The sequence below is a fragment of the Fusarium flagelliforme genome, assembly GCF_020744385.1.
Source record: "Fusarium flagelliforme strain FIESC 12 MPI-CAGE-AA-0113 chromosome Unknown B0J16scaffold_1, whole genome shotgun sequence".
Taxonomy (NCBI): domain Eukaryota; kingdom Fungi; phylum Ascomycota; class Sordariomycetes; order Hypocreales; family Nectriaceae; genus Fusarium; species Fusarium flagelliforme.
Genome location: NW_025763503.1, coordinates 6,200,433 through 6,211,979, shown reverse-complemented (window position 1 = coordinate 6,211,979; position 11,547 = coordinate 6,200,433). Strand labels below are relative to the sequence as shown.

Genomic DNA, 11,547 nt, shown 5'->3' with positions numbered 1-11,547 from the left:
CACTGCCGAGACTACTACCTTCTTTAAGGTTGGTCTTATCCCAATTGCCTTCAGTCAGACAAATTCTCCGGGACGATTCAATGTCGCGCGCTGTAGAGAGACTTCTAAATTGTCAAGAGACGTTCGCGCTGTATCTTTTCAATCGTTTGTGTGTAAATGCCAAAGGCATCGTCTATTGTACTAAAATGCTCACAACTATGCTATGCTTCCAAAACTCCTCGTATGCGGTGTTTCATCTCTATTCCCAATTCCATAACCCAATGCAAATGCAGTCATACTTCATAACGTTATCTCATGCCCCAAACTCCTCAATCACACTCCTCGCCTCGGTAAAGTCATTATCAACACCAACATACCCCATCTCCAACCCAAATCCTTCCGGTCCACCAACCTTCATACCCTTATCCGTCTTCCACAGCGGATGCGCAGGTAGCGCAATGACATTCACCCTCAATCCGTAACGTAGATCTTGCGATCCGATGCCCTCACCGTCTTGGCCGAGGATGGAGATGAGGTCGGGGACGGTACATACTACTTGTTGAGAAGCTTCTGTGCCATCGGCGTCGCTAAGGGCTGCGTAGAGGTATTCGTTTTGGAAGGGAATGATCATGTGTTTGTCGGAGTCGGGGAGGGTTTGGTTGGAGCCGTGTGTTTCGCGCTCGTCGGCGCTGAGCGGAGCGATGACTACCGAACCCATTGTGTAGCCGCCGCCAATGTATCGTCTCACATCAACAATCTTTCCCGTGAAGAGAAGCTTTCCAGCGCAAACGTCAAACTGTCATTCATTAGCGACGCTTCAAATGAATGCGAAAAGAGATTGACTTACAATCGCGTCTACATAGCTGGTCTTCTTCCGTCGCGCGTTATGCACAGCGCGACCGAGGTACCACGCTTGAGAAACAGTGTTGGGAACACCATGCGACTTGATCACCGAGCCGGGAAGGGGATTGGCGCATACTGCGCAGCCGAGACCGAGTTCGATGACAGTTGTTCGGAGGAGGGACTCTAAGCGGACGGGATTGTCGGTACTCTGTTGTTGTCAGTATGAGGTTAATGGGTGGTGACGGGCGGCTTACCATTACTACGCTGACATTGCCTCTCGCATCGGAGAGAACACATGGTGTCAGAGAGTGACCGTAGACACTGAATGTGGCTGCACAAATTAGTAAAGGGAATTCAAGATACGATATTGGGGGACATACCGTGATACATAGTTGGGTAGGCTCGACCCATAGCATCGCCATCAACAACAGGCACATCGAAGTGCACAGCCGAAGGGAAAGCACTCATACCATTTCCACCACCACTGCATCTGTTAGCATCCATTTCTTTTCCCGTCTTGCAGTTGACTTACATCTCATCAATATACATGCCGTCAAAAGTCTTGTTCCCAACGACCTTATTGACGGCATTAATCCCCGTAACAATCTCATTCCCTCCCGCAATGCGCTCGTTGATCACACTCGGGCTTCCATACCACGAGCCAAAGCAAACCATCGCATCATCGTCAAGAGCCTTGGGCGAGATGACTCTCATCTTCTTCTCGGGGTTCTTTCGTAGCGCGTCGAGACTCTTGAGGTATTCGTGGTGTGTTGGGCCTCCACCGCCTGTTCCTAGAACACCACATCCTGTGGCGATCATTTCGAGGTCGACTTCTGAGAGATACCATGTTCCGTCTTGGACATCGGGTCTGTAAGCGTCGAGATCGACGTGTAGGGATGGCTTGTATGTTGGTACGAGTGCGTCAGGCACACTGACCTTTTCGCCCTCGTCTTCCTCAAACTCATGCATAATCGACACAGGTGGTGAAGGTGGTGGTGTGAGTTCCTCAGGGATAGCGAGATGACCAACAGCGCGAACTTGTATCCGAATCGCCCCGTTGGACATGTACTGAAGCGGCATCTTGTTGATCTCAACGATCTTTACATCACTCTTGGCGGCACCCTTGGCAATGGCGAGATCAATTGCTTTCGCGCATGCGGCATCGACAATTGTCTTTTCGGATCGTCCTTCGGGGATTTCCACCACGTCGATTTCGCCAGAGACCTTGGCAATTGCGGCACCGACAGCATTGGCTGCACCTTGATGTATCGGAACGATGCATTTGTCCACACCGGCGAGGGTCTCGGTGACGAGCAGGGCGCCTCCACCAACAAGTAAGACATGCACCGGAGCTGAAGAGACCTTCATTTGCTCAACGACAGTCTCGAGCATCTTGTTCAATTCCTTGCGGCCGTTTTCCACAACGAAAGGCGGGACATCGCTCACCAGAGAAGCATCTCCCAGATGAACCTTGCCCAGCGCAACGACGATATCACTCGCCGTCAAAGTCTTGCCGCCAAAGATCTTTGCTTCTTGCTGTATGCAGTGACCAACCGATCCGGGCCCGATAGTCACATTCTCCGTCTCAGCGTCGACTTGCACTTTACTCCCCCCTCCAAGACCAATTGAGACAACCTCGGGCATAGAGAATGCAGTCCGAACACCACCCAATTCGACAAAACCGGGCGCTTGACGGGGAAACCCAGAAGGAAGCAAAGCGCAAACATCCGTAGTGGTACCTCCGATATCGACGACAAGAATTTGCGGTTCCTCCTCTTCAGCTTCCTTGTGATGATCCAGCCCAGCAAGGAACGCGGCACCGGTCATACTATTCGTAGGACCACTCGCAAAAGTCTTGATCGGGAATTCGGCAGCAGTATCCGCATCGATCAACGTTCCGTCGTTTTGTGATAGGAAGAGTGGGCATGTAAGTTGCAGTCGATGCATCGCTCGCTTAAAGCCCTTCTTGACGCGATGGCCGGTCCGTAAGATGGAGGCGTTGAGAATGGTAGCATTTTCGCGTTCTAAGAATCCTGTTGGGCCGATGTCGTGAGAGCATACGACTTGTAATCCTGGACATTCCTGGAGAATAATTCGTCGACATTGTTCCTCGTGAAGACCATCGTGGTCAAGTGGTGAGAAGACTCCCACCAAAGCTATGACGCTGATACCCTTGGCGACAACATCCCTGGCAGCTTGTCGAATCTGGTCCTCGTTTAACGGCAATATCTCCCGTCCGTCAATCTCCAGTCCTCCATCAAGATAATAAACCCCTCCGTCAAGTATCGTCCTGAGTCCGAGGGGAAAGTCGGCAAATGGTGGTAGTTGTCTAGTAAATGGCCCGCATAGTCTTAGTACAGCGACACGGTCAAGTCTTCTGGCGTCTGCTTCTACAAGAGCATTGATGAAATGTGTTGTCCCTATGGTAACGCTGAGGACGCAACTCTGATCAACATCGGAATCGCGTATGACTGCTCTTATTGCTGCTTCAATACCGCTGGTGATATCTTTTGTTGTGCTTGCTTTGTGAGAGGCCAGGACGCCACGGCCGGGTTTGTTGGTGGCCCGTATGTCGAGGATTGCGGCGTCAGTGTTTGTACCTCCAACATCGACTCCGATTCGGTATAGGGAGGGCATGGTTTCTGTCTTTAGTTTCGCTAGGCCTGATAGCATGACATAGTACTTGGTTCGGGGGAAGGGTATTCAGTATCTTTATGTATGTCAATCCATCCTTTTTTCTCCTCTATTCCATTCCCCCGAAGCAATAAGAGAGAAAAGAAAGAAAAAATAGTAACTCCGATGCTTTCCTTTTTCGCTATCCATGGTCTTGTCCTGAAGGAGGGGCAAAAAATGGACAGTTGGCCGACGCCAAGCGGAGCAAAACTTGCCCGATCGAGTGGGAGTGGGAATTAATGGGCTCCATTCCCCCCGGTAGTTACTCTCCGGGTTTCTGTCACTGTATGCTTGCAGATGCAGGTAAGCTGAGCCTGCAGCTGGTTGACCGAGAGGGCCTGTACAGTGACGGAGACAGTGACAGGGAAGGGAAAAATCTGAACCAGTCCCTCGGAGTCTCACATTTCTATTTCTCCGAATGGGACCTGATGATGGGTTTTGATTGAAACAGACCCTCACAGTCCCCAATGACCCAATCTTGCCAGCTGCCGCCAAGATAACATGATGGTCTGTGATCTGTTCAAGCATTGAAATCGTAATCTCATCTTCAGCTCTCGTCGATCCTGTCCCCATTCTCCCATTTATCTCCCAATTTCCCTGATTATTGGCCAATGCGTTTCTTGGCCAGCAAGCCTTTTCTCTCTTCCGCATTCCAACAAATCTATTGTTAAGAGCAAAAGAGTCTGGGGTAGGGGGTACGTAGTACTGTTACAGTGGCTAACGTGGCTAACGTGGCTAACCCGTAAGGAATGGGTTCGTCTCATCTCGTTTTCTCCAGTAAAGATAAGGCTGATCAAACTAAAGCTGATGAAGCACAAACTAAGTTTCGAGGGGGTGCGTCTGTGTGTCTTGGGTCTGGTCTCTTTTTTCCCCATTCCCCATACCCATAAACCCCTTCCCTCTTCCTTCACGAGAGCAGCCAAGCTACTGCATACACTATTGATTTTGAGTCTTGATTCTGGCTTAATTTTTCGATCGGTCTAGAAAGACAAGAGCTCGCCTAATTGAGGCTATTCCGACTTCTCATGGCTTTAACAAATTTTCTTCAGCGAATTGAGCTACCGCGTGGCTCGCAGTTCATCGTACGTCACTTTTTCCGTTTCTTGTCCTTCGCCGAGACGCGCTCAGCTCAATTGGTTTGCATCGTGTTAACCCCCTGGTGAAAATAGAACGAGGATGTTAGACCAGTAGCAAGCGAAAGACGAACTTGGACGTTTCTTACGTTCCATAACTTTTGTAAGTTGCTTATTCTTGTCCCAAGTCCCCATGAGGCAAAGCAAAACATGCATGCATCTGCATATAGGCGAATTGTTTTTGGCTACTTCTCCTTCCTTCTCTGATCTGATCTGATCACTGACCGCTGTATGCGACATGGAACAGGGCTCTTGATCAATTGCAACATCGCTACCTACTTGACCGGAAGCGCACTTATTCCATTGGGGTTGACGTGGTGGCAGGCGATTATCGCTATTGTTTTGGGTAATGTGATTGCGACGGCTGCGCTGATTCTTGCTTCTTTGGCGGGTGCATATTATCACAGTAAGTCGGATAATTGGATGGTTGGTGATTGTTATAGCTGACAATTGCAGTTGGATTCCCTGTCTTTAGCAGGGCTGTTTGGGGAATCTGGGGCTCTCAATTCGTCATCTGGAACCGCATCTTCTTGTCCCTCGGTATGCTCCCTCTACCCCTCTGTCAGCACATCAATTAACAGCTATAGTATGGTATGGCTTCCAATCATGGGTCGGCGGACAATGCACATATCTCATGCTTCTGTCATGGGATCCCAACCTCGAGAAACACGTCCCTAATACGATCCCCGCCGAGACGGGCATGACATCCGCCCAGTTCCTATCCTACTTCATCTTCTGCGTCGTTACGCTACCGTTCCTATGGATCCGACCGCACAAGATACAAAAGTTCTTCTACTTTGCCAGTTCAGTTACCCTTGTCTTCTTCGTGGTGCTCTTGATCTGGGCGCTCGCGACGATGGGGTCTGATGGCTTTGGCGATACGATCAGTGACAGCACGCCCCTGCCTACGACTGGCGGACCGAACAGCGTTACTTGGCTATTGATTTCGGGAATTATGTCGACGGTTGGAGGCATTGCAGCTGGAATTCTTAACCAGAACGATTATGCGCGTCTTGCGAGAAAACCCGGAGATGCCATCTGGGGCCAGACTTTTGCGTTCCCGCTCTACAGTATTGGCGCTTCAGTCATCGGCATTTTGGTCACGGCTGCGACACAGAAACGAATGGGTGAAGCTATATGGAATCCTCCTACGTTGTTCGCAGCTATGCTGGCCAAGGATCCAAGCTCAGGCACCCGAGCAGCTGTCTTCTTCGCTGGTCTGGCCTTGTCCATCTCCCAAATGGGCAGTAATCTACCAGGCAATGCACTCTCAGGCGGCATCGACCTCGCCTCTGTTTTCCCCAAGTACATCAACATCCGTCGTGGCGCGTACTTGATGGCTCTCCTCAGTCCCATCGTCAACCCATGGCGACTCGTCAACACAGCGACAGTCTTCCTCACAGTTCTCTCAGGCTACAGCGTGTTCCTCGCCCCCATGACTGGCCTCATGGTCGCCCACTACAATCTGGTGGCAAAGGGCAAGATCAACGTTGACGACTTGTATGTGGGTCACAGCCGAAGCATTTACTGGTACAGCGCTGGCTTCAATTGGCGTGCTTTCGCAGCGGTAAGTTCCATTCGTTTTGTTCCGCGCTTTGACGCGGAGTTTATGGATCCTGCCGGACTTTTTGCTAACTGACCTCTTAGTGGATTGTAGGCGTCGCTCCGCAGATGCCGGGCTTTATCGCTGCCGTCAACCCTTCAGTGCAGATTTCAGACGGTGCAATTGAACTGTACCGATTGAATTATCTCTTCGGATTCATGATCAGTGCGGTCGTGTACTACGTGCTTCACTTGGTTGTTCCAGAGAGAAAATTGGATGAGTTCGTCAAAGACGGCATCTCTGCGCAGGAGACGCAGCAAAAGTACCATGAGAGCTGGAACATGCCGTACACTGATGGTGAGCCCGGGAGCCAAGAGCGCATCATTGTCCCGCACAATAAGGGGCCTGATTCCTTGGCGACATCTGTTTAATTTAGGGATGTTTGATGTTGAGGCGATTGGATTGATTGGATTGCGAGCCTTTGTTTTAGAGTTTGTGTAATTTCAAGTCTAGAAGACCTTGTATTATTATAAAGAAGTCATTCCCATGGCGCTGGGACCAGATCCATGAATCAGGGACAGCGTAGACCCTGTATTGTGATCGTCAAGGATCGTCGCCCGCGATCAGATTCTCAATCTCCAGGCCGTCTTGTCTCGGACTCAAAAGGTCCAAGCTATGTTTGTTCCAACATAATTTGCTACAGAACCAACAACTAGTACGTAATTAGACCTTTTTTGATGATCGTATCTGCATTCGGTCAAGACCGCTCCATCAAGTGCCGAGACCACAGAGAAGCCAAAGAGAAGCACCCCTGGGGAGCCCCCGACCCTTGTCGGCCAACTTATCTTTCCCCCCATTCCCTCCTCCCCATCACGCCAGTTTTTTTTCGCCGACACGAACTCGCTTGCTTTTCTCTACTTTCCTCTTCTTTGGCAAGTTCTTTTTTTGTTCGCTGACAAGTCTCCACGCCGCCCTCCATCCCTTATCCTTACCTGGGTATTCTACCGGCTGGCTTCGGGTACCTGAAAGAAGAAGAATTAGAAGCCCCATCTCAGGCACACGATGGACCATTCCATGGATCATGTTAATGTTCCTCCCCCATTGGATAATGGTCATGATCAACATCATCCTGAAAGGGCAACTTCTTCGGCCACTCCCCGCAAGTTCAGCATTCGCAGTAACTTTGGTAAAGCGCGTCAACCCAGAAGTCGCAAGAACAGACCCTGCGACGCGTGTCGGCGCCGCAAGACGGCTTGTGTCATAACTTCTGAGCCCCCATGTGAGAGGCGCCCCCGATTTTCCATCCCCACTGTTATTCATTCTATCATTGTTTCATTACCGTATTATCGGTTTTCTACCTCTACTACTGAGTCTACTCTACTACCCTTGACTTATCGCATCCACTTATGCTATCGTCTATACATACCATCTATACTATAACCCCAATCAACTGACCAATGCATCAATTGTAACTCAGGCCTGTTTTGTAAAAGCAGAGGCTTAGCATGCCAATCCCTCTCCGATACCGACGCGCTGGGTCCTCGGCCCGGACCTTCTTCTACTTCGGGGCATAACATCCCTGGTCCCGGAGGGCCATCACCTTCAGGTGCCGAATCCTTCAAGAGTTATGATGCTACAAGTCCAGCATCAGTCACAGCTTCAACATCCGTCTCTGTCACTACCTCAGCCATTTCTCCCTCTGCTGCCTCGGAGGTAAATCGCCACAGATCTGAGCCAGCAGCCGTTGTACACAACGGTCTTGTCCGGCCCCATCCTCCACCTGTTCCTGGACACAGTCCTTCTGGGCTAAACACACTCAGCCTTGATCCACCCCGTCTTGAACCTAATCAGGAAGTTGTATATGCTCTTGAAGATGTACCCGGCAGGACAGCCCATGCTATGGCGTTAGCCTCCGAGCAGGATCCTTACTTTCTCGACGCCTTTAGATCAGTGCTACTTAGTGAGAGAGAAGGCATTGATGCCAACTTTGTTCAAGTCTATCATGGCGGACCTGACCAGGATGATTACCCGATGCACTTTTTGCTTCTGCTGGATGAGTTCCCCGATCATAAGAACGAAGCCACGGCGATGGCTTCCGACTCTATAGAGCGCCTCGTTTGGCCCCACGGCCCGGCCCTCGTGCGTCTTTACTTCCGCCACGTCCATGCAGGATTCCCCGTAGTCCACAAGACTCGCTTCCTACGTCAATACGCAACATCAAAGCTCGACATACCCTCGTCACTACGAGGCGCTGTGTACGCCCTCGCTTGCGTCTTCTGGTCGCAGGATGCCGGTCTCGCTAGGATCCCATGTCCTTTCAAGCAGCATGAACTGACCAACAATGCTCAAGAGGCGCTACGACGGGAACTCGAGGCACCTAATTTGTCTCGCCTAATGTCATGCTTGTTGCTGCTGCATATGAAGCCGCCGGAAATAGACAGCGTCGAGACGCCGTACACCTGGGTGATGGCGTGTCAAGCAACATCCGTCGCGCAGATGCTAGGTCTGCACCAGGATCCTGACAAGTGGAACATTGCGCCTTGGGAGAAGAGGTTGAGGAAAAAGCTCTGGTGGGCGACTTTCTACACAGACTGCTGGTCAGCAGTGGCCCATGGTAACCCTCCGCATATTAGCTATGAGTCCTTCACCACGCCCCCGCCGGACATGGATGATCTCCGGTCTGGTGAGGATATTCCTGATGATCTGCGGTACTTGATTGATCCTGAGGATGCCACATTTCGTGTCGTGGACGGTGCGCGCTTCCTCGAGCAGATCACTGTGTCGAGGGAGATGCGTGCTATCCTGGACTGCAGCCAGTAAGTTCCACCCCGGTGTGATGTCTGCATGGTCACTTACATGAAGCAGTGGTGTACGATCGAACACACAGACACGTCAGCAATTAATACCCATTCGAGAAACGCTCAAGGAATGGCCCAGTCTTATCCCGAGCTGCCTAGCTGTGAGACCTTATGCTCACAACGGTATGTCACTTGCACAGTTGGCCGATCATATCTGACATCTATAGGACCCCTGCATATATCCTTCTTTGCAACACAGGTGCTGCTCTGGCGTGGTCTGATGTTCCCCGCTACGAGAGCCGCAAAGGTCACCCCCGGTTCAAACCTCCAGAGGTGGCTCTCCACCGCGCTTGCCGAATTCGAGCTATTCACGACGTTTATGTCATATATCACCGAGGAAGAACTGACCAGCTTCTGGGGTCGCTGTAAGTTACTTACACCCAGTCCCAGACATTGTCTCGTACTAACGCACTTTAGTTGCCCGATCACAACTCATCCTTTGTGGAAACTTCTTGATCTACCTCTTCCTACTAGCCAGTGACCCGCGCGACATTGAAGCAGCTTACAGACTATTGGAGAAGTTCCATTTATCGCTGCAGAGACTGGGCGCTACGGAGGATACAGCTGCGCAGGTGTTCTTGAGGCCTGTTATTCTGCGGATTGATTCATTCTTTATGCAAGCTACGGAGTTGATCAAACATGGGAGGACAGTGAAGCTTGAACCGCCTGTTATGACGGTGCCGAGGGGAGAGTAGTCGGATCATGACCTAACTACATGATGATTCTCCTCTATAACGAATTGAATGACCTGAAAGAGACGACCTGATCAATCATGCTGGTGATATGCAACGGGTCTCACACTTTGGGGATATGTACAGTCAGTACCACGTCACCTTAAACATGCGTGTCGCATCACCTTCGGCGAATACATGCATATTTACAAACTATTGATGCAACTAAACAACCCTTGTAGTCCTGTCTTACATGCGTGAATCTGACGTCGGCCAACTTTGATCAATTATCAGATTCCCTAAGATCGACGTGCTTAGCTTCGGGATAAAAAGACGTTTACCCCACCTCGCTTATTTTGTTCGCCGATGATGCTCCAGGGGTTTAGGATCGTTTGTGTTGCCTCAAAGGAGATACTCGCATTAGTATCATGCAGATGTCTTGAAAGTTGGCCGTTCAGCCTGTTCTCTTTTGCAGATTGCTTTTTGGATGATTTGTGTGGTGTTGGGATGGTTGATGAGGTGTCGGGCGATGTGACAATTTGGTTAGAATGAGTATAGGGTATGTTTGAGGGAAGTTGAACTTTGACAGCATGAGAAGACCTTTGGATAGGTAGGTACCCAACTTCAATTGACCTTCAAAGGCGATATTTATTGAATTCGGGTTTTAATTCAGAGGCAAGTGCTCATTGTGGATGACGGAACCATGGTAGACGTAGCTTGAACACTTTACCTTGCCAACCATTTTAGCAACTCCGCAACAAAATGGTCATACCCGTCAACAAATGAAACATGTCCAGCATTCGGGATAATAACAAGATCAATATCCTGGCTCTTCCCCGCCTCATCAAAGCTTTTCTGGATCTCATCTCTCATTTCACCCATACTCTGTGGCAGATTCGCATCCTTCTCACCAACAATACAAACAGCATCCTCAACAGAAGCACCGATCTTCGACAAGCGCGGTCTCAGATCAAACGTCTTGCTACTAAGCGCGTTACAGCATGTTATGAACCCATCAAGAGTCGAGCCGGACATGACTTTTCGCATTCGTTGGGTTTCTTCGGGGTTCTTGTCCATCCAATCTTTTCCGAACCAGCGATCCATGGTGCTTTCGATCATTGACTCCAGATTGCCTGCTTTCCTGGCTGCAGCGACGCGAGTGGTAAACGTATCTTCTGTACCTGCGTTGGTGGGCGATGAAGAGATGGTGTCGCAGATGGCGAGCTTTTGGACAATATTGGGGTATTTGGTTGCGAAGTAGACACCGGCTGATGCTCCCATTGAAACGCCAACCCACGAGTGAACCTTGTTAATTGATAGGGTGTTTAGTAGGTGACGCACATCGTCGGCCATTGAGTCAAACGTGGTGGTACTCAAGTCTTTCGGCGCTGATGAACCTCCATGACCGGGTTGATCATATCGCAGTGTGTTATAGCCATTGCTGTGAAGAACCTTGACGACATGATCCCATACTGGTAGCGGTGCTAAGAGTGAATTGGAGAGGATGACAAGAGGCGCATCGCTACTTTTTGCGGGCGAGTCCAGACGATAGTTCAATGTCCTTGAGTCGGGAAGAGTCAATGTACTAGCCATTCTGAATCGAGGTCTGGCGATAAGATAAGGCTTGGAACAATTGAAAATTGATTAACGAACAGCCCTACAGATTAACATGTTCGATATGATGTCTTGGTGGTGTTTAGTCAATCCCCATAATTCCTGTCACCCCTCATCCCCCATTCCATCAGCGGCTTTTTAGGCCTGACGCCATCTACGTCTACCATCGGAAGCATACATCCGACCGCGGAAAACAAACCGAAACCGCTCAATCCTAAACCCCCAGTCCAGCA

At 50.1% G+C, this 11,547-nt stretch overlaps 3 protein-coding genes across 3 annotated transcripts; 1 reads left to right on the top strand and 2 right to left on the bottom strand.

The window, feature by feature from the left end:
* Positions 1–148: 148 nt before the first annotated feature.
* Positions 149–3,601, bottom strand: B0J16DRAFT_280046 (uncharacterized protein). Its single transcript, XM_046123881.1, has 5 exons — positions 1,355–3,601; positions 1,203–1,306; positions 1,077–1,153; positions 827–1,030; positions 149–775 (listed from the first exon to the last, which is right to left on the bottom strand). The coding sequence occupies exons 1-5, from the start codon at positions 3,493–3,495 to the stop codon at positions 293–295; spliced, it is 3,009 nt and encodes a 1,002-aa protein (XP_045989942.1). The 5' UTR covers positions 3,496–3,601; the 3' UTR covers positions 149–292.
* Positions 3,602–4,520: 919 nt separating this feature from the next.
* On the top strand, positions 4,521–9,724 carry B0J16DRAFT_352925 (permease for cytosine/purines, uracil, thiamine, allantoin-domain-containing protein; the record flags this gene model as incomplete). Its single annotated transcript, XM_046129280.1, has 11 exons — positions 4,521–4,577; positions 4,665–4,731; positions 4,876–5,034; positions 5,085–5,168; positions 5,216–6,195; positions 6,276–6,596; positions 6,799–6,848; positions 7,812–8,987; positions 9,037–9,152; positions 9,197–9,394; positions 9,504–9,724. The coding sequence occupies 11 exons, from the start codon at positions 4,521–4,523 to the stop codon at positions 9,722–9,724; spliced, it is 3,429 nt and encodes a 1,142-aa protein (XP_045989941.1).
* A 371-nt stretch (positions 9,725–10,095) lies between these two features.
* B0J16DRAFT_330209 (Alpha/Beta hydrolase protein) lies at positions 10,096–11,492 on the bottom strand. The gene has a single exon (XM_046126424.1). The coding sequence runs from the start codon at positions 11,291–11,293 to the stop codon at positions 10,427–10,429; it is 867 nt and encodes a 288-aa protein (XP_045989940.1). The 5' UTR covers positions 11,294–11,492; the 3' UTR covers positions 10,096–10,426.
* Between the last annotated feature and the right edge of the window lie 55 nt (positions 11,493–11,547).

Coding starts and splice junctions, on each gene's coding strand:
- B0J16DRAFT_280046 (XM_046123881.1), bottom strand. CDS start 3,495: ATGCTATCAGGCCTAGCGAAACTAAAGACAGAAACCATGCCCTCCCTA. Junction 1,307..1,354: donor GGCATGTATATTGATGAGAT/GTAAGTCAACTG, acceptor TAACAGATGCAG/TGGTGGTGGAAATGGTATGA. Junction 1,031..1,076: donor GCAATGTCAGCGTAGTAATG/GTAAGCCGCCCG, acceptor TGACAACAACAG/AGTACCGACAATCCCGTCCG.
- B0J16DRAFT_330209 (XM_046126424.1), bottom strand. CDS start 11,293: ATGGCTAGTACATTGACTCTTCCCGACTCAAGGACATTGAACTATCGT.